The sequence below is a fragment of the Dasypus novemcinctus genome, chromosome 3, assembly GCF_030445035.2.
Source record: "Dasypus novemcinctus isolate mDasNov1 chromosome 3, mDasNov1.1.hap2, whole genome shotgun sequence".
NCBI classification, from domain to species: domain Eukaryota; kingdom Metazoa; phylum Chordata; class Mammalia; order Cingulata; family Dasypodidae; genus Dasypus; species Dasypus novemcinctus.
This window is the reverse complement of record NC_080675.1, coordinates 165,497,709-165,520,353: the sequence shown is the minus strand read 5'-3', so window position 1 is coordinate 165,520,353 and position 22,645 is coordinate 165,497,709. Positions and strand designations below refer to the sequence as shown.

At 47.4% G+C, this 22,645-nt stretch overlaps 1 protein-coding gene across 2 annotated transcripts in view; it reads left to right on the top strand.

The window, feature by feature from the left end:
* The window catches only part of SLCO3A1 (solute carrier organic anion transporter family member 3A1), a 295,681-nt gene that overhangs the window by 260,818 nt on the left and 12,218 nt on the right, over positions 1-22,645 (top strand). For both annotated transcript variants that reach the window (XM_004468091.5, XM_004468090.5), the window contains exons 8-9: positions 9,305-9,480; positions 13,684-13,748. In XM_004468091.5, the coding sequence (XP_004468148.2) occupies positions 9,305-9,480; positions 13,684-13,748 (241 nt within the window). The remainder of the gene's footprint in view (positions 1-9,304; positions 9,481-13,683; positions 13,749-22,645) is intronic.

The window sequence follows — 22,645 nt, the reverse complement described above, 5'->3', positions numbered from 1 at the left end:
GGTTCCGTTGATTCTACGGTGTCTACGCGGTCTTTAATCCTCGCCTCAGCCTTGCGAGGGGGGCTGGTTTTATTCCCTGATTTCAGGTGAGGTTAGTGATTTGCCCAGAGTGGTGCAGGAGAATGTGGTAGAGCTGGCGTTTGAAGGACGGCAAAGCTAGTGCCTTTCATCTGCCCTCTGCGACTCCCCTCTTTGGGATGACACTCCTACTTAGCTCCTCTCCTTTCATCTACCTGAAAGAACCTCTTCACACATCCTCTCCATGGTGGGGACTTTAAGCCTGCACGCTCTGACCTCGCCTGCCCCTCCAGCCTCCGTCTCACCTCTCCTCCCACCTCTTGAAGAACTACTTGCTACGCTGAACTTCTGCAGTTCCCCGGACACACCAGGTTCTCGCTTGCCTCTGGGCCTTTGCACGTGCAATTGCTTTTATCTGGAGTAGTCTTTGCATCTAACCCCTTCACGTGCCCAACACCTCCTTACCCCTTGGAGCTCAGCTTCAGGGTCACTACTCCAGGAAGCTTTCTCCAACTGGTCACTTCCTGCGGGACTGCATTATCAGCCCTCCTGACTTCCCTCAGCACCACTCTCACCCAGCACGGCTCGTACCCTGGGTGCTGATGACTCATTTACGCTTGCGTACCTCTCACTAGACTCCAGAGTCCTGCAGGGGAGCCCTGCTGCTGACCGTTGTGTTCCTTGTGGTTCTGAATAAAGACTCTGCTATCTCAGTGCCTAGCAGTAGCCCCTGTCCTGACTTCCAAGAGCTCTAGTAGCCACAGGTGATAATTCCTTTCTCTTGTATAGCAATTGGCAGGTAGGTCGGTTGGATGGCACAGATTCCGATAAGAAATACCCTATCCTTGCTCATCTCTCACCACTTTATAGCACCCATCAGGACTTGTGAAAAATTCCTAATAACTTGATTAGCTATAAATCCATCACCAATCAAATTCTGTCTATAGGGAAACCTGGCTAGCATTCCCAATCTCCTGATTTTAGACTCTCCTTCCTGCACTGCTTTGGGTTTTATTTTATTTTCTTATTTCCTGTCTCCTTGAGGGACAGCAATGGAAGTTTCCAGGACTGCATTTAATATGTGATTTCTAGATCTTCTCATTGCATATGACCTGGAGGGGTGACAAAAAGATTGCAAGTTAATTTTGTAAGCCTCCTTTGGCATGACTATATTGTCCAGGTTGTTTCTGTACCTTTCACTTTCAGAAGTAATCATTTCATCAGGAAGTGTGTTAGTGTACAGCCACCTCACTGCTGGAAGTTGTATCCTTGATGTACTGACTACTAATTGACTGAAAGAAAAAAAAAAGCTGCTATCAGCCACCAGTGGAATGTCGAAAGTCAACCCAAGTCTAGCACAGCAGTTTGTAGGGAACTAATGATAGGTGACTAATCTATGGCCCCATCCAGGCAACAGATACATATTGAGCGCTGTTTGAACGAAGCACCAACTTTGGGCCCACGATGCATGCAGGGCACTCAGCACTTATGACTACGGTCCTCAATCCCGGCTGCACATTAGAGTCGCTTGGGAGCTTTTAAAATATCATGCTTGAGCCCCATCCTCCAAGATTCTGAGCTCCTTATTCTGGAAAGTGCCCCAGGCATCAGTGTTTTTTAAAGCCTGCCAAGTGTTTTTGACTTGTAAGCCCAGTTGAGAAGCACGGTTACAAAACAGTTTCTCCAGCCCAGCACCACTGAGCGGCGGCCTCTAAGTCATCGTTGTAGGGGAGTGGTTAGCAGCGTCCATCTACTCACTAGTTACCAGGAGCCCCCCACTCACCAGTTGTGACAACGAAAGGTATCTCCAGACACTGCTGTACATCCCCCGGGGCAGAACCATAGCTCCAGTAGAAGGGATGAGGCATGTTCTTACAATTTTTATCTTTCTAGAAACAGGTCAGTGCGTGAGCTGAAACTGATTTTTCATCCTCAGTCTCCTTGTCCTTCACACCATTGCTTTGTTCACTTCTTGTGGCCCAAAAGAAACTGAGCCGGAGCATTAGTGGTGCCGTGTTATACTGCAGTGGAAGGAACACACCACTGCTTTTGTAGCATATCTGCCCTGAAGATACACTCACCGTGGCCTGAACCAAGGCTTACCAGCCTGGCTGTTTCATAAACAAATCTGGTTTTCCGGCCTCTTTGAAAGGTCGGCTAATACGGAACCAGCACCCTGTTGGGCAGCAGTGGGCAGGGGCTGAGAAGTGGCCGCCACTTGAGACGGGACATCTGGTCTCCAGCCAGCCAGGGTTCCCCCCCTGACCACCCCTTACACCTGGTCCATTTTTCTTATTTGTGTTTCCTGTCTGGCCCCCAAAAGCTTTGAGTTTGCAAGCCCTCCCATTTGGAAGGAACGTGAAGCCCTGTTTGCCAGAACTGATTTAAAAGTCTATAGTGTCCCTGGTCAGAAGGGACTTGTGAATATTCTGAAATCAAGTCCCACTGAGGCATTGTCCGCTTGGACACTGGAGATTCACTAGGCATTGCAAATATAGAGATGGATACGATAAGGAGCCGTGTTTACTATGAAGTGAGCTGTAACCTGTCAATGGAGTTACGCACAAGGGAATGTCAAAGAGCAGTACCTAACCTGCTCGTAACTGTTTCCAACATAGTGTTAAGTGAAAAGAGAAAATTATAAAGAATATAGATTCTGACCCCCTTTAATAAAGAAAAATCAAAATATGTGTGTATCTTTGCATGAAAAAAAGATTGCAAGGATGTATACCCAGCTCTTCATCGAAGGTTGCCTCTGTTTGGGGACTGAAAATTTAATTGTCATGTACTTCTTTGGGATTTTCTGTTTATTTCTAAATTATCTAACATGAACATGTACCACTTTCCCAACAAGTAAAATCTTTTTTTCTTAAAAATATATTTCCAACATTAAAGGTTAGGTGGTTCCATTCTGGTAGAAGGAAGCAGATCTGGAGATGAATTAGTGAACTTGCAAAGTTTGAATCAGTGAACTTGCAAAGGGGTGGAAATTGGTCCAAGGTGGGTGGGCTCGAAGGAGGGAATGGACATTGTCCCCTGGAGTGGGAGGCACTGGCAGGGGGGTGGACGTCGTGAAAGATGAGTGGGTGCTTGCCTGGTGGACAGGCATGGAAGGGTGTCCCAGCCGTGGGTGTGGAGGCTTGAACATCCCAGGACGTTCTGTCTGGTCAGGGACTTGGTTTGGGGTGGGGAGAAAGCGAGGCTTGGGGGGCGTTGTGTTCGTTCTGCATGAGTTGCGGGCACGTCCTTCAGCTTTCTGCCCGCCTTTCCCTCCCTGAACTGGCTGGAGCGGATGGTCAGCCCGGCCATTCCACAGCCTGCAGCCTCCGTCCTCCCCTCCAGCAGGAGCTAATGACAACTCTCTGGATCGCCCGTTACAGGTTACGGGGGTGAAAGGCGGACCAGGTCTCGCTTTCATTTCAGGAATTTTCTCCCTGGCCGTTATCCTTCAGTCAGTGACCCTGCAAGGAAAGAAGAGACAGTGTTTCTTCTCGCAGTTTTCAATGTCGCCTTTGCCTTGAGGCACATGGGTTGCCAACAGGGCTCTTTGTGCTAAGATCTGAGGTCTGTGCCTGGAAATACGAGCTTGGATTGGACTAGACAGGTGAAGGGAGTCTAAGCCACAAAAAGACAGTCATAAACGACAGGAGGATGTCGGAGGAACTTCAGTGAGTCATGAACGAAGCTGTAAATGGCTGGGACACAGAGCAGGATGTTGTCATTCAAAGGGAAATGTCCCAGCTAATTGTAGTGGTGTCACCAGTCCTCTGCCTTCCCCGTTTTTAGGATGTCAGCTACAAAAGATGGAAGATTTCACGGGCAAAGCAGAACAGTGTCAGGAAACTCCGTTCTGAACTATAGACCCAAGGCCTGGCATTTGATAGAAATTGTGATTTTTTCCCTTAGTAACAGAATGCTTTACAGGGAAAAATAAAATAATAAAATAAAATCAGGGAAACGGCTCTCTAATTTTCAAGTTTTCACAAGAGGCTCTTCAATAAAAATAACAACATCACCCATACCCATCCCCTTAGAAAAGTAATCTTCCATCCTAGAAATTTGTTTTGTTTGTGCAATTAATAGGAATTGATCCATCACTATTGAATGTAAAGAAAAGACCCAAACAAAAGCAACTTTATTTGCCAGCATTCTGGAAACACTATTAAAGAGCATTTCCTCTTATAATAGGAACTGTCAAAATAACATGCTTATGATTTCCTCCATCAATAGAAAACTAATCCAAGCTTCCACAGAGTAATTTTTCTCTTTTTATGGTCTCCAGCTTTATTGTAATTATTTATCCCCATCACTGTATGTGAATAGAAACATTTCTCAGTTTAAATGAATGAATGTGGAACAATTTTCAATGACTGTGCCCGTCTTTTTTCATTGATTTCTTCTTTATTTTTTAATGTGTGGAAGGTTTTTTTAAAATAGATGGCATAGGGAGTGGAAACTCTCCCTTCCACCTCTATTCTCAGCCTGCCCACTTTGCCAAATCACTATTATCAGCTTCTTGTGTATCCTTCTGGAATTTTTTTACTGTTTATGTAAGACCCTGTTCTTACCTTGTTGTTTTGCTTTACATATGTTTTTTGTTAATCATTTATCTTGAAGTTCTTTCCATATTATTACGCCCTCCTACCTTTTCTACAGCTACATAATATTCCATTGGGTGGATCTGCTGGAATCTATTTAAACTGCCCGTTGATGGTCATTTGGATTGCTTCACAACTTTAGCTCTTACAAATAAGGTTGTGACTCCTATTGTCAAATATTTTATGCCAGGGTTAATCGTATCTGTAGGATAAGTTCTCGTAGAATTTGCAGGCCAGTTCACTCTGGTTCCAAAGCTCTTCAGGCGGCTCCTCTGTGAGCATAAGGGTCATTGGATCTCAACATAAGGTATCACAGTTCATTTATTTTCAGTAAAGCTAGATCCTGCCACTCCAAATTGCTATACCAGGCAGAGAATTTGGCTCCTCTGGAGGCTGTGGAGACTGCATTCCTTCCCAAGGACAGGCAAACTGGGAAGACCGCCTTTGAAAGGGGGATCGAAAAGAGGACATTTGCCAGGTTAGATGTCTTAAACTAATCTCCTGGAGCCTGGTGCATTTTCTTAATAGTTTCCACCACACTGGGGACCACCAAAGAAAGCAATGTGGGGCATACCTTTTCATTAGAGTCTGTAGGCAGTTTCCAAGGTCCATCCACTCTTTCGGACAGGACCATTGTATACAGAGGGGGTAAGAAGTAGGATCCCAGCCCCTCTCATCTCCTTAAAGTCGACAGCTCTTTCACCCCCAGGTAATCTCTGTCCTTCAGAATTTACTACTCCTTGGGCATTTTGCAGGTCTAGGGACCCTCACTTAGATGCCCAGTGACTGGAAGTCATCTCTTCTAATTAATGCACCCTAGGAAAGATGATATGACATCTAAGGGTCATCCCACCACACTCAGACATCTGGATGGTGGACTCCTCCTTAAAACCTAATCACCCTGTGCACCCAGAGTCACCACAGCTCCTGCAGCACAGCATCCAGGTAGGGCTCTGCTCTGTGCTCTTGTACCATATACGCCCCCCAAAACAGAGTGCTTCCCCTCCCTTGCCATAGCACTACCACCCCAGCATTTTCCCTTGGAGTCCCTGCTGGAAGCGCCACAAGGATGCCCCAGCCTGCCCCCCACCCCCCGTGCCGTGAGACGACCCAGCGGTTCCCGCACAGCATGTCGATGGAAAAGGAAACTCATTCGAGTCCTTGCTGGGATCACTCTGGCTTGTCTTCTCCCCACACTCTTTCATGGTTCTTTTTAAATCAATTACATCTGAATAAATATGGAGAGATTTGCCTAGGACCTTTGTGAGGGACCCTTCCACTCCCAACTTTTCCTCTTGGGCACAGAGAAGTCAACATCTTCATTTGGACCCCTGCATCTGGCTTTGCCCCTTACAGCATTAACTCTACAAACACCTCCTTACTGCCCAGTCCCCCGGGCTGTCCCTGGTCCAGTGGTGCCCCATCCCCCTCCATTGCTTGGTTCTGTCCCCCGTCCTCCCCTTTGCCTTGGCTGCAAACCCCAGGGTGGTGTGACCCCACTCCCTGCTCCCTCCAATCCCAGGATGCTGGCTTCTGACACACCCAGACAGGGCTGTACAATCACTGCGTCACCCATAGTCCAAGGTAGAGACTGCTCCTTTAGTCCTGTTTCCTTAGGGGTTATAGAGCTAATCCAGGCCAGGTCCATTTCAGAAGCGGTTTTCCACTGAGCAGGGAGAGGCCAGGCAGTTCCTGTTGTGGTAAAGATAATGCAGTCCAGTCTTAGCCTAGCTATGGGGCAGAAGTCTAAGAGTGGACGGAAGTACCAACTGCAGATCTTTGTTGATCCAAGCAAAGCTCACCAGTCATGCGGCTCATCAGAAGGTTCCAGCCCCTCCTCACTTCAGTCCCAATATCCACATCACATCTGTGAGTGTTCCTGAGGTTCCATGAGTCAGGACTCAGATGCCGGGACCCCTTGGGGACCTGCCCCCATTTATACCCCACTGCCCTCTGAGTCCATATGGTTCAAGGACCCCAATCAGAAATCCCTCTCCTCTCGCAGTCTCCTGCAGTGATTAAGAGAGAGAGAGGAAGTGTTGGGAAGTAGAGGAAGGTTTGAAAGATACTTTGGGTATGGTAAGATGAACAGGTCTTGGGTGTTTATTCACTTAACAAGTAGTTATTGAATCTGCTATGAGCCAAGCCCTGTCCTCTAGGGCTGGGGATAAATTATAGAACAAAACTGCTGTATTTCCTGTCCTCATTAGCCTCATTGTCCATGAGGAAGATGGATTTAACGGCAGGGTGTGGAGGGTGTTCAGAATTACTGCCTGGTTCTGGCTTGTTAAACAGTAGGGTGCTATTTCTAAGGCAGGAAAGGAGGCTGGGCTATCAGGGTTCAACCAGGAATCCAGCCCCCATGAATACATAAAGGCTTTAATCTAGGAATTAACGATTGGGGGTGGGAGTCATGTGGATTCAAGGAGAAGCCCCCTGAAGCACTGGTACAGAGACAAGTTAGCCTGGGGGAAACCCCAACAAGCTGCTCACCCTTGGCTGCTGAAGTCCACGGGCGCAGACTCAGCTGGCTGCTGGCGAGGCACTAGAGGCGGCCGTGGGGCCGCTGTGGGTCTGCAGGACCCACAGGAAAGAAGCAGGAAGCAAAGTGGGCAGCGCCAGGAGAAACTGGGGCCTCCCGGGCACTCCATGTCCCTCCATCTCTGTGTGTGTCCATCCCATGTCTGTCCGTCCACAGGAGAGGGGACAGGGTGAGGAGAGGGGATAGTCCAGTCCAGAGCCCTGCGGAGCCGGCATTTTCAGGAGGGAGAGGGGAGCAGGTGCCACCACCAGGGTGGAAAAGGAGCCACCAGAGGGGGGAGGGAACCAGGAGAGCGGCGCCCCGGAAGCCAGTGAGGGAGAGGTGGGGGGAGAAAGTGGGAGCTTCTGGAGGCCACTGGAGAGCTTAGCCAGACCCCGGTCATGCCCGTGGGGGCAGAAGCCCAGTTGGGGTGAGTAAAGGAAGAAACCGGAGATGAGGAAACGGGGGTGGTGAGTGTTAGCTAGAAACGTTTGGCTGTGAAGTTGGGGTATGGGGGCGCGTTTCCTCTCCTGGGTAAAGGGAGGGGCGGCATCTTCAGTTACATCCTTCTAAAAGCAGAGAGTGAGTCATTCGCGTATGCCCTTAAAGTCTTGCTGCGTTTCATCCACTACATCCTGGCTGTGCTGGGAGAAGATGCTCGATAAAGTTCAGGCGGATGCAGGAAGGTGGGCTGGTACGGGGAGGCGCAGGGCTCAGGGGCGGCCACGAAGGGAGCTTGGGGCTGGTCCGGCTGGGGGAGGCCTTGCGGGCAGCGGGGCTGCTCATCTGTTCTGGGTTTTGACGTCACCCGGCAGAGGTCCGTGGAAGGGGGAGTCCTGGGGTGCGGGGCCTCAGTCTCTTTAAGGAATTAGAGCAGAGGACCCCTATGTGCTGTGGGCCAATTCCCCAGAGGCCCGTGGGGGGATGTATAGGAAAGGGGCCCAGCCCCCTGGCTCCCAGTTTGGTGAGGGGCGCATGGGCTGGGTGTTCCCCCATTCCCCCCTGCCAGTCACTCGCGTACAGTGTGACTGCTGAGGGGTGATAGGGGAAACAGGAAGGCTTCCAGACACCCCTGAGCTGTCCTGTGTGGCTTTATGAGATAAGGAACCCCCATCCATACCTTCTGAGGGGAGTGGCAAGAAGGGAGAGGGAGGAGGGGGAAAAGAGGAACTCGGGGAGGGGAGAGAGTCAGAGAAAGAGCGTGGCAAAGGCCAGAGGAGATTTGCTTAACCCTCAGGAGGATTTACCTCAGTGCCTGCTGCGCAGCCGAGCAGCTCTGGAAAGAAAAGCAATGAATCATTTATGATTGTGTTCCTTTCGTATTCATTCAAGGCCTCTGCCCTATGATCATCACACCTTAATTGGCTTGAGCGTGGCTTGGCCTCTCCCCGTCCTTGCTCCTTCTGCCGCCAGAAGTTCCCCCAGCGTGCATGCAGGACGATGCCTGGACACAGGCGGCTGGCTGGAGTCTTGGACGGAATATCAAATGGAATGTGCGCGCTTCTTCCTGCTCTCTGATCATGTATTAATAAGCTGGGCTCTCTGGGCCCCCGCTCCCACCACTCCCCCAAGCTGCCTGGCTCCCCTGAGCCTTGGGCTTTCTCAGCCATGCCACCGCCTGCCCTTTGGCTCCCTGCTCTTCCCGGCTCCACAAAGGGCAGTGACTTCAGGCACACAGCTCCCACCCTTTGTTCCCAGCACCCCGGTGGGCAGTGAACCCGCCACTGTACGCAGGCTACCTGATCTTCTCCTTTTAGTACACTTCAGTGTAATTAGAACTGCATAAAAGACAGAGCAAACTGGCAAGTAATTACGGTGTTAATTTGGCAATGTTTTATCATATCGTGGAAGCGCGGTTTCCTCCTTAATTGTTATCGGGGGGCGGAGGGGCAGGGGGACACATTTGACTACAGTGCTGCAGATCGGGGGACCCTGGAGAATGGAGAGGAAATACACCGGAGAGAGGGAAATGGGCGCTCCTCCCCGTAAATGTTCCTTTATTTGCATGTGGTTTGCCGCCTCCTTAAAAGCTAGCTCGTCTGTTCAGGCCTAATTAATGGAATGCCACAGAATGCATAATTAGCCTGTGACAGCTTCAGCTGAGGGGTGGCTTTTGATTGGGAGACTGAGATAGACCAGTTACAAGAGCTGGACGCTTCCCTTCCAGAACCTCACCGGCTGTGCGTGCCTCACTAGCGTGCCCCCTGAGAACGCCACCGTGGTTCCCGGGAAATGCCCCAGCCCTGGCTGCCAAGAGGCCTTCCTCACCTTCCTCTGCGTGATGTGTGCCTGCAGCATGATCGGTGCTATGGCACAGACGCCCTCCGTCATCATCCTCATCAGGTAACTGCCCGGCCAAGCCCCCCTGGAGCCGGCGTGGCCTCTCCCACTTCCTCCCAGTGCGCGGCTGCGCTTCTCCTAGAGACCAGAGCTTCCGGGGCAAGGTAGGGCCGCAGCAGGGAACGCAGCCTCCTCCTGAGGCGGATAGGAATGACAGAGCCCCTGGAGAAAGACAACACTTGCATTTCCTCCCAGGAGGGAGCGCTGCAGGTGCTTCTGAAGGGACGGTGGGCCTGCATGGATCTTGGCTGAGAGTGGCCTTATTGAAGGAAAATGAAAACGGCCCTGGACTACCATTGAAAGTCTGCACGTGCAGCCCCTTCCCTGCTGCTGCTGAGCCACGTGATCTTGGGCACATCACTTACCCTTTGACCTCGTTTCTGACCCTATAAGTGGGGCGAGGCTCTTGGCCCTGCCTGGCTCCTGGAGGGGAGTGGGCACGGGCGAGACCCGTGTGCACCAACGTCGTAGAGATGTGGGGGTATTGAGCTGGGTGGAACGCCAGCAGGGGTGGCCCTTGGACAGAGACGCCGGAGAATGCCACCGTGACTCCCTAGTCTCAAACCTTCTTGACACCCATCCTGGGGGCAGGAGAGGTCCCTCGAAGGTGAATTATTTTAGTAATATTCTGAGTAACTTTTACTACCTGCACAGTTGTCTAAATTGGTGAGAGGAACCTAGAAATGAACTGATCCCTACCCGGGCATCCATCTGAACAAGAGGAAGTATCATCACCCTGCAAGGGGAGAGCCAGCTTGCCAGGATGCAGTGCTCTAAATAAACCACTCCAGCCCCAAAGGCTGAAAATAACACTAGGAAGAAAATGCTTGGAAGTATCCTGTGTAAATTGTCACCATCAGCTGCTCCATCCAGCTACTCTCTTCCCCCAGCCCTGCTTACCACATTTCCGGATCTTTCTTATGAATTACCACAGAATAGGATTTGTAAGAAGTCCTTGCGTTACCCAGAAGGTCATTACAAGGCCTTGTTAATGTGCAGATGCATGAAGGCTACAGTAGCACGTGGCTATTTTAAACTCACTAAATTTGAAAAGTAAGTTAAGAAAGAAAACAAAAACTCCCAGTGCTTGTAAGGCCATGGGAAAATTGGCAAAATTACATATTTCCAAAAAACAACATGGCCATGTGAATCAAGAGCCATAAACATGTTAGATCCTTTTATGCAAGAATCCCACCCCTTTTCATTTGTATTAAGAAAATACTTCTCTACAAGGAAAAAAAAAAGTTCAGTGCAGACAGATTTTTATTACAGCATTAACTATAACAGCAGAAAAACCTGAATCGGAATAGTGAGTTAAATTATGGAACCACAGCATGATGCAATAATGGAAATTCTTAAGACTATGATAAGTGTTTATGAAATGATCTACTGAATTGAAAACTGTATATGTAGGATGATCTGTAATTTGTATATGGACAAAATCAATCGAAATCAGGTATGTGTTCAAGGTGGTACTTTATGGGGAGTTTATTTTTCTTATTAGAAATTCCCATGAAGTTATATTGTGATATTCACACACAGCAGGCACCTAGAAGCAGGAAAAATGGCCCTCGCTGCCATTAGCAGTGACGAGTCCCCTTTTTCTGCTCTCTCCGTAACTCCCTTGCAAAACCCCAGCCTCCAGAAAATCAGCAGCCGTGACTGGCAGACCAAACACAGAGAATCTGCTGAAATCTTAATCACTTCCAAGTCTCCGCGAGACAAACAGCTCTTAGTGATTTTCAGGAAATATTTGATTCTCTTTAAATGAATAAGCAACAGATGGCCCAAATGACTGAGGCTGGGCGGCATCCAACTCCTGGCACCACGCCCCACCAAAGCGGGCCGATGGCCCCTGCTCATGGGCCGTGCACTGCGTGCTGAGAGGGGTGAGGCAGGAGAGCATTCAGTCACCTTCCAGCTCTCGTGCTCCAGGCAGCCACAAGGGCAGTCTGTGCCGCAGCCAGCGAGTGCCAGCCCTGGCCCCAACCTGTCCTCGGCTAGACGGGACACCCTGCTGACAACAGTTTGCAGATGCCCAGAGCAGGAGGACAGGCACCGACAGTCCCAGAGGCCCTAGCAGGTGTCAGCCCTGGGCTCTAGTGTTTAACTTACCGTATTTACGTTATACTGGCAGGCCCTTTTCCACGGAGAACCCGAGGCTTGGAGAGAGAGGAAGCAGTTTACTCACTGTCCCTTCCCTGTTAAGCTGTGCAGCCGAGGTCCCCTCCCCCATTGATCTGGCCTGGAGCTTTCAATAACATTCAGACCTAGGCGCTCCATTTCTTCATCACTAGATCCAAGAGGGCGTATTCCTTCTGTGCGGACTGGTTTCCCAAGAGAGGATGAGAACAGATCTTAGCACCTTGCACGCTTTGTTTCTTGTGACGTGATAGCTGAAAGGAAATCAAATTTCAGGTGGTAAATATTCTAGCTCATTATACCAGGGTGTTTTCCCGAGAAAGAGAATTTGCCTTTATTTGTGTGTGTTTCAAGTCAATACCTTCAAATGAATGTGTAAAAAACTAGGACCGGGGAGCGATAATGACTTGGAGGAGCTTGGATTTTGTGACACGCACATCCTGAAGAGCACTGATGGTATTTCTCCTCAGCAACGCCGATCTCATCGTTGATACTGTACTCCATCTGGTTTTATCAGCTGCGGGGTAGTTTCCACATCACTCAGGGAGCGTCTCGATCTGCTGCCCTGGGCTTGCTTGCTTACGCCATAGGCTTTATAATTGGGAAGAAATGCCTATTTCCCCAAGGATAATACAGTTTTAATTTTGCCTGGAAATCTCAGAAATAAGGGCAAGATTGTCAAAATTGCATCCATGTCCTTTTGGTCTGACGTGGCTTTTGACCAACCATACCCAGCAGCCAAAAACAGGCCCCCTGGGAGCTCAAACCAGGTAATAGTCATAGGATAGATGCCATTGAATGGCTGGTTGGGTGACTGCTGGGGTCATTTACATTTACAAATATTATTCTAGCCACCAAGTCCCCAAGGCAGGTTAAATATATCTGTGTGCTAGAATCCTGTTGGTAACGTTTTTCCTAACATTAATTGCCCAGGCCCTCTCTGCACTGTGTGGCTCTTCCTTGTCTTTCAGCCACACTCTAAGGCCCCTAGGTGATTCTAAAGCCTCAGCATCCCTGGAACTGTCTCTAAGCCAAACCAAGTCGTTCTGAGGGGCACAGCTGTGTGCCTACTGCTTCTTCTCTTCTGGGATTCTGATGGGATTGGACAAAAGGACGATTCACGGCCCCTGAGCTCAGGAGGTCCTGAAGTGCTTGTGCACCAAGTCATTCAGCTCTCCCTGCCTTCACGCTCCTCCACCCCCAAGAGATAGGGCTGCCCCGGGTCCTGTGTGGGAGGCATGGCCTTTTCATTCAAGCATTCATTCAGCATACACACCTGACCATGTGAGGGCTTTGAAGTTAGGATGATGAAGAAGATTTGGCTGGTCCCTGGCCTCAAAGAAAGAAGACAAGCATTGAGTAAATCCTAATGACCAGAGCAAGAAGCATGACAGAGGAGCTCGCTTATGTGGACTGATTTATCTGGAATCATCATCCTTTCCAAGCCCCTCTCTTGGAAGCTCTGAGAGTGCCATTAAAAGTGCGAGAAGATCATTCTGAGGGGCTGTTCTGGTAAAACCAAGGCCACAGAGATAGAATTCACTTCTAAACAAAGAACCGTGATGCTACAAGGGTACCTTGCCAATTGAGAATGTACTGAAACTTAATATGAATGAATGGTTTCACACATGGTCCATCCAAGGTTCACTCATGCCAGTCTGGTTGATGTCCTTATATGACCTGAGGATGACAGTGTTAATGGTTCTATCCTGTTTCCCACAAATGGTTTCCCCAGTTGAGGTTTCCCTGACACAAATGCCCCACAAACAGAAGATGCTTCCTTCCCCCAACAAAAGAAGTTTTTAAAGGAAGACTTTGTGGATGAAATTTGCATTTTGTCCTTTGAATGACAAGATTCGCCACCATTGGTAAAACAGTTAAATTCTTGATCTTGTCTCTGTAGTTGCAGTTATTTTAGGCAAGAAAACAATATATATATATGTATATGTGTAATTTTGTAAAGAAGGGCTCTGATAGGCAGCAATGAGTGACATGACTCTGGGGTCTATTAATTAGAGTAGAATGATAAGAATCATTTTTCCCTCTTTACCTTTTTTCACATAGGACAGTCAGCCCTGAACTCAAGTCTTACGCCCTAGGAGTTCTTTTTCTCCTCCTTCGTCTGTTGGGTACGTATTATGTCTTTATTCCCTCAGTAATAAATTAGATGCTTCTTAATAGGTGATAAACATTGGTAAAATTCTCCCATTTCTTGGGTTTGTCCCTTTTTCCTATGAAGTTTAGTTATTAGTAAACAAGAGAGATTTTAAGTGAAAATTTTGCTCAGGGCTTATTCCTAAACACAGGCACTCTCTACATATTGCAGAGTTTCACTTTATATCAACTCTCCCTTCATGCCACCCTGAATTCTCAATGGCATAAAGAGGAAAAATGATGGCACCAAAGGGAAAAAAAAAACGATGGTGTAATTTGGCATACTCATTAAGCAACCCATGAGCAGCTTGTGAAATGCTTCATTTATTGGACTGCCAGCTGGGAGATAGAGAGAAGTTCTTGCATTGCCTTTCAAATGAAAACTTTGCATCCTTTAAAATTTTCCAAACGGATTTAATTTATTTACATTGGGTTTCCAGTTTGAGGCGAATGTGACCTTCATACTAGAAGGTCCATGTTCCAAAGGTTCGGGATGCATAGAAGGAAGAGAGTACACCCTCTCAATTTTAAAATGGGGAACAGAGGCAGAGAGCAGGGCTATGTGGGATGGCTGGATCCAAGCTGGAATGGCCACCCAGGTCACCCAGCTCCCGGCTGCCCCTCATCCTTTTCCCTCAAGACCACATTGTTGCGTTATTAACAGTCCTCTGTCAAGGCCAAGATCAAGGTGAGATTTTCCTTTAAATAATAGGGCAGTGGTTTGCTTTAATGGACTTTAAATGGTAAATTAATGTGGAAAGGGAATAACCATGGCCTGTATGTCAGAGTAAAAATAAAATTCCTCCTTACAAGTATATAATCACTCCCAAGAGCACAAAGACTTAGCTACAGAAGTGTTTATAAAAGTGAAAACTTGGCCACAACCCAAATGTCCTGCCACAGGGCCTTCGTAAAATAAATCATGGCATATAATCCCTGTGGAATTTATGTTCTGTAAACTTCTATTTAAAATAGATATATATTTATAGATTTGGAAAAGTCATGTGATAATGTGGTGGGGACAAAAGAGGTCTATAATTGAACGTTTACTCAAGTGTTTTTTTAAAATACATAAACATGGAAAAGGAAAACTAGATATCAATTAACAGTGGTTATCTTTGAATAATGAGGTTGTAAATGATATTTTTAAAAGTTGTTTTAAATTTTTAGATAAATACATATGTATTACTTTAATGACCAGACTAACTCATATAATTGATATAGGAAAAAAGAAAAAATTTCCCCCATGGATCCATTAATAAGAGCTCCTATTTGGAGAATGGCAATAGGGGCATGAACGCCTCGTCACTGCCCTTCTGCGCCTATAACAAATAATTTCCATTTGATTGCTGCGGTTGTTCCTGCTGTGCCTGGGACAAGGCCTCAGAATCCTTGTTAACCTCTATCAGTCCATGTATGTCAGTATACACTTAAGAAAATTTAAATGGCATCTCCGTCCTATTTCTACTGCATGTGAAACAAATACTCTAGGGCTGTGATGATGCCCCATCTTAAGCAAGTCCAGCACTAAAACACGAATTCAAAGTAAAGCATTTACACCTTCCTGGGAGGCTGCAATAGCTCGCGGGAGTCTCCTCACCGCACAGTTGCAGTTATGCTGGTTTTGTTTCAGCATTGGAAGGGTAGGCTCTACTTGTGTCACCATGCCCCCACTCTCACTCCAGGCTGTTGGGTGGGTGGGTAGATAGACGAAAGTGTAATTATCAGCTAAGGAGCTCGAAAGCCTTTCTCTGAAAATGGAGAAATCGTCCCACATCACTTCACCAAATTAGCATTGATCGTGCACCTGCTGTGCTCAGAGTTCCATGGAGCATACTCAGGTAAGTGAACTTAGCCCTGTCCTAAGGGTCCTCTCAGGCTGAGGGGGGAGGGCGGGAGAGCCCCAGCCCCTGCGGAGATGCTAAGGAGGTCTGTGTACCTTTAGACAGACACTGAGGACACAACCTGGCTGATGAAAACCATTTCCCCTTCAAAGCAGTTTTGCAAACATAAGATATTTCTGAAAAGTTAATAAAAAATTATAGAGCAATTAAAGGGAAACCCGAAAATTATAAGGCATGCATATTGGAATACCATTAAGGTCATCTTACGCTGCTCGAAAATGGTTTTACTATTTGTCTGTCTGTCCCAGGAACCATCAATCTGTCACTGTCAGAACAGTGTTTTCCAAACTTCTGTGACTGTAATCCACAATGAGAAGCTTTACGTTATGGCCCAGTACAAAATGCATATGCGTAATATAACTGAAACAAAAATTTGATTTATAAATGGTGTGCACTCTGATATTTCCTTTCCTTTTCTGTTCTGTTCTATTCTAATTCGTTCTGTTCTGTTCTATTCAGTTCTGTTGTTTTATGCTTTTTTTAAAAAAAAAAAAAGCTTACCATGACCCACTATATTGATTTTATCATCCATTACAGGTTACAAATCACAGTTTAAAAACCCCCCAATCTAGAGGAATACTACACAGTTCCATCTTTTAATTAAAAGCAGCTTATCAAGGAGTTGTTGGATTTGGCCTGATTCAATTTCCTGCAGCACCCAGTGATAATAAGCACTATTGTTGCTAATAAGGGACCATCCCAGAAGTCAGGTCCATGACTTTGTTTTGTTCCACCTTGTGCTAGGTCCCAGGTCTGGGACCTCTCAGGTGACTGTGGCGAGATCCGTGACGGGGTTGGCACACGGGCAGTGGAGACGTGTGGGTGGCCCTGACCTTGGGATGGGGAACAAGGGCGTGGATTTGGGAAACGACATGACATCCACACCAAGGCCTAAAGAATGAGTAAGAGTTCACCCGATGAGAGGGAAGGAGAGAGTGTTTCAGATGGAGGGATGGATAGGGGGTGAAGAAAGGACGCCACATGTTTGGGAACCTGAAGGAAGTGCCATGTGGCTGGAGTGCAGGCTGCAAGCAGGGCTGGCGAGAGACTGGGCCCAGGATGGCGGTGTCAGAAATGTGATGGAGAAGGGCTGCCTGCCCATGGAAGAGTCTGGTCTTCACATCTAAGGCAAATGGACGTCATTGAAGGATCTTATACAGGAGGTGACAAGAGCCACCATGCATTTTAGAAGAAGCCTGCATCTCCAGGTGGAGAAAGAGAATGCCAGGACATAGTCAGAGGCCACTGGTGTGATGGAGGAGGACTGTGCTGAGATTGTGGCTTCCGGGCTGGAGAGGGGTGAAGGGGGAAGAATTTCCAAGGATCCGTCCCTGATTGGACGTACAAGGACTGGAGCATCTGAGTGAAGGGTCTATGATGACAACTCCTCAGAAAGACTTGGCTCATGTGGTCAATAGGGTGTTGGTTACAGAGCCAGGAAGACAAGGTGGCAGAGCAGTTTGGTGGCATAGGTCAACACCATCCAACAGAACTTTCTGGGATGATGGAAATGTTCTGTATCTGCACCAGATGTGGCTGTTGAGCTCTTGAAATATGGCTTCTGCAAATGCATTTAATGCCCACTAATTTTAATGTAAATAGACACACGTGGGCAGTGGAAGTCATATTAGAGAGCACATGCATGAGGGGGGTGGTCTGTGGCATGATGGCTACCCTCAGTGGGTCAGAGTGGGGGCAAGATAGGAAACCACTCTCTCCAGATGCTTGGCTGTGAGGGGTGTAAGGAAAGTCGGCAGGACCTACCAGTGAACGTACTTTCAATGCCAGTGGAAAGGAGTTGGTAGAAAGGACCGGGTGGGGACCAGTGGCATCAGCCAGAGGGTGCAGACAGCTTTCCCAGCAGCCCTCAGCAGCCCCGGAGTAGAAGCAGCAGTGTGGCTGCTGGTATCAGTCGAGTGCTGGGGTCTGTGGGCAGATGTGATGGAAGAGGATGGGCGACAGAAATTGAGGAGGATGGCCAGCAGGCACCTAAAATGATTGATTGACTATGGTGCCTGGACTGGCTAAGGAAGGAAGACAAGGTAGAAGAAACTAGAGAGGACAAAAAGATAAAGGGGCTGTAAGTCATATTAGCTAATGGAAAATAGAAAAGGAGAGTTGTGGTCAGACTGGTGCTGCTGAATTTGGGATTACAGAGGTGGCATGGTTCTGAGAGATGACCAAGCCCAGAATATGATTGGCCAGAGTGGAACGGGCATGAAAAACATGTCATTGAGAAGAACAAGTTGTTGGAAGGTCAGCGTGATGAATGGGATTTTGGTGGAGAAGTTGAAGTCACCCAAGACAGTGGCAGAAGTAGGGGATGGGAAATTGGACACTGAGCTGGATAAGGGTTAGCAGAGTTCCTGGTGCACTCAAGTCCATCATTTTGCATCCTTTTGCAAAAGTCACAGTCGCCACTTTTCTCCATAGGTGCCTGCGGGTCTGATCTAAAATCTCAGGCCTTCTGGGGTCTGTTGCAACCCATTGGATGTCACACCAAATGAAATTCATTGAAACAGATATTACCTGAGGCCCTGCTATGTCCAGGGCACTGTTCTCGGTGCTGCAAAGGATAAGAAACTAAATAGGAGCCAGAACCCTGCCTTCAAGGGCCTCCAGTAGGAGAATGAAGCAAGCATGGCGAACATACAAGGTTAGAAAGTATTTATAGCAGACCTTGAGCTTTCAGGGGGAAGGATTTTACTTGGCTAAGTTGTCAATGTGGAGCAAATGATGGTCTTTGGTAGGAGAGTGAACATAGGTTCAGAACTCTCATTTAGGAAGATTAGCCTGGGAGCAATATGCAAGTTAGTTTATCCAGGTGCAGGGCTACTCACCAAAAGGGTTGTGGCAAGAAGAACCTGCACCCAGGTAGAGCAGCATGATTGAAAGTTAAGGACAAATGGGAGCAATACTGGGGAGGTACCAGCTCCTGAACCCCCTAACCAATTAGATGGAAGGAAAAGAGCAGCAGCTGAAACTCAAGACAAAGCTGAGGCTTAGAGCCATGGGCCTGGGCCTACAGAGAAGCATTTACTAGAAAGAGAGAAAAAATTAATAAGGTGTCTTGGATATTGTGCTAGTCTCCCCACCACAAACTGTCTGCCACAAATGCCTGCTCTTTGTTTTCTAGAACCACCTACTAGGCCAAAAGCCCTGCGGTTGTCACCCTCAGGGTATACCACCCTACACAGGGGTCATTCCTAAGCCCACGTGGCCTCCGGTCCGTCGGGGAGACTTGTGACTTTACGAAAAAGGCATCACGGAGAACCTTTATTGAGCTCCTGCTGTGAGCAGTCTTGAATCTGAAGATGTTCATAGGCAAGGAGGAAAAACAACCACATGGAGCAAGCACCTTAGAGGACGGCAGCGCAGGGTGCCCTGGCCCCCAGGGCAGAGGCTGCGACACAGCTGTGAGGGGAGAGAACAGGACACTGCATTGCACAGAAGACCTCTTCCACCCAGGAATGCAGCTATTTGTTTATTCCGCAAATGTGTTTTAAGCACCAGCGGAGCCCCAGGCTCTTCTGGCTCTGTGTCTGACTTTCTGATGTCCCTGCGCCCCCAGGGTTAGTCTCCCAAAGCCTCTGTAATAAAGTACTGCAAATTCGGTGACTGAAAACAACAAGTTTATTCGCTCATGGTTCTTCAGTCCAGAAGTCCAAAATCAAGGTGTCGGCAGGGCCATGCATCCTGACGTCTCCGGAGACAGCCCCCCCTTGCCTCTTCCTAGTGTCCTTGCCCGGCCATGGCTTGAGACTGCCCCTCTCCACCTCTGCCTCTGCCTCCACGTGGCCACCTTCCCTCTGTGCCTGTGTGTCTGTGTTTTCTCTTCTTACAAGGACGCCAATGGCTGGATCGAATTAGGGCCCCCTGGGTCCAGTGTGAACACAATGTAACTAATTACGTCTGCAAAGACCCTATTTCCAAAATCAGGGCACATCTGCAGGTCTTGGTGGTTAGGGCTTGAACATATTGTGGGAGATACAATTCATCCCACAACACCCAGATTCTATTTCCCCATCTGTGCTAAATTCCCTGATGGCAAACATTTGCCATGAGCGCCTCTGCAGTCAGACAGAGCTGGGTTCGAATTTGGTTCTGCCGTTACTGACCAGGAGGACTTTGGCAGGTTACTTAACCTCCTTGAGCCTCAGTTACTTTCAAGGTGCCCAGAAATGAGAGAAGAACAGAGTATTTCCTCCAGATTTTTTCTTGGACTTGAAAAAAGGGAATGTCAAATGTCCATAGAAGATGTTTACAGATGTCAGCAGTCCAGTATCTTTCTTGGCATTGCCAAAGCAGAAAGACCCACTAATCCTTTCAGGAGAATATTCTTTTCAGCATCCCCCTCTCTACCTTGGGCTGGACGTAACAGTAATGCCAGCAAGTTGACTAGAGATTCCATGGTGACTTCAAGTCTTGGCAGGCAAGCTGGAGAGGAACAGGCATCTTTTTAAATGTAAATAACCGAGTACCTTTCAGCTTCCATTTCATCCTATAAAAGAATGTGAATTTCTTTTTCTTACAAAAAACTTTCAGTTCACCTTTAAGTTTAAGCCAAAGAACATAAATAGGTCCAGACTTTTCCACAGGGGAGTGAATTAAATCGCCAAAATATAAGGCCCTGAGGTTTCATCTCTGTTAATAGATTTCCAGAAAAGAGTTTGCTTAAACGGTGCTGCAATTTCTACGTTGACATATATATAGCTGCAGTTGAGGCAGCCTGAGTGGAATAGGAAGTAAGATTTCATCTTTTTAATATTCTCACTAATAGCATGTAACAGCAGTGAGGCTCCAAATATGCTCCCAACTCGGGGGGATTCCAGCAGTGCCCTGATGTGGAACCCTAGTCAATGCCCATTTCACCCTTGAGGTCCCAACCAGGGAGCAGAGGGCAAAAAGAGGCAAAAGGCAGAGAACTGCTTGCAGAAGCTTCAGTGAGAAGGCGTTCTTCCAAAACACACAGGTTTCAGCAAGACTGCACCGCCATCAGCCCCTCCTCCTTATTTCTTAGGGAACTCAGGGCATAACGGAAGTGAAGATGCTCAGGGCAGAAAGAGACACTAAAGTACACCTCACCCACGTGGCCTCCCTTCCAGAAGCTCCTGATTATCTTCCAAAACTGGCTTTCCTTGTGACACACAGGTTTTTTGCCCATTGGGGTTGTTCACTGGATCTTTGCTTGAAGGGTTTTCTGCAACTTTTTCTCTAGAGGTAGTGATTTAAAAGAGGACAGATTTTCATTTAGTCAAAGGGGTTTAAGACAAAAGCCAAGGAGAGGGAAGAGAGCCAGATTTGCTGAGAGCCCACTATGGGAGGACCGTCACAGACAGTATCTCATTTCATCCTTACAAAAAAAATCTGCAAGAAAGTATTATCATGCCCATTTTATAAACAATGAAACTGGGATTCCATGAAGTTGAGTGACTTGCCTAGGCTTACACAGTTCCCAAGGGGCAGAATTGGAATCCAAAAATCAGTGCCTTAGTTTGCCAGGGCTGCTATGACAAATACCACACAATGAGTTGGCTTAAACAACTGGAATTTATTGTCTCTCAGTTTGGCAGGCTGGAAACCCAATCTCAAAGTATTGCCAAGCCATGCTTTCTCCAGAAGTTTGTAGCATTCTGGTGCTGGCTTAATCTCTGCCTCCAGCACATGGGAATATCTGTCTCCTTCCCTGGCTTCTACAGAGTCCAGTTTCCTTTGCTTATAAGGACTTCAGCCATATTGGACGAGGGTCCACATTATTCAGTTTGACCACATGTTAACCAGAAATAGATTCAAAGGCCCTTTTTATAAATGGGTTCACACCCACAAGACCAGGGGTTGGGGCTTGAACGTGTCTCTGTGGGGGGCATGATTCAGTCCCCAGTGATCAGCTATCTCTGGTTCCAAAACTCGTATTTCTTCCCTGCCACCAAGCCACTTCCAGATGCACATTCCTTCTCTGAGAAAAGGCAGCTGCTCTGTTTCTCTTCCTGCTGACAAATGTCTGTCAGCACTGCCTGAGATGCTCTGGCAAATACGGAGATGTTCCTTTACAAAATAACAGTCATCCAGCTTTCCCCATATATTAACCTCCCCTGAGAAGAAGGGAAGATTCTGGCACTTCGCAAGGATCAGAATCCTTGTCCCTCTCCCCCTCAGCATGTTTCAAAACCAGGCCACCAGGCTCCCACAAGTGAGAGTTACCAGGCACTTCACTGAAGAGCAAATAAGATTATTTCTGTAGCCCTGGAAATCCCTGATAAGAACTCCAAAATCTTCTCTTCAAATCAACAAACTCTGAATTAGAAGGAAGGTGATGATTGGGTTTGGGTTTTGAAATAACATACCTGGAAACAAATACTTAACATCACTCAGCCTCAGCTTTTTCTATGTAAAATTGGGGCATTATGAGATTATGGAAGGGATTCAAAATGTATAACTAGCAGCCTACACTGTGCTGGGTGGTTAATAAATGGCAGTTATTGGTTTAGTTTTCATCCTGTAGAGATCTCCCATTAGTCTCTGGGTTTCCAGCATCTTGAAGGGCTGTCCAAATAAATTTGGTCCACCTGCGGGCTAAAAGTATAAAGATGAGTGGCCATGCTTGAAAATTAGTCTTAGAGTTGAACTCTCCTCTGTAACCAATCACATGAACTCAAAGGCCTGTAATGAAGACAATTCAGCCAGTTCTTCATCACTTGTATTCTTTGCACAGCTGGAATTTAGGACCTAAAAGTTAGAGCTCCCCTTTGGGAAAGATTTCTTAAGTCAATAAAAAGGAAAGGATGGATTGAGCAGAACAGGTCAAGGTTTTTTTCTATTCAGAAAACCAAAGGAGTCTCATAAAGGGTTATACTGAAGATACTCAACCCAGAGTTTATTCTGAAACATCACCCCAAATCCCCTGTATAACATGAATAAGGAAGCAAAAGTTCAGCCACATGGAGGGACCAGAGGCTTGCCTAATGCTT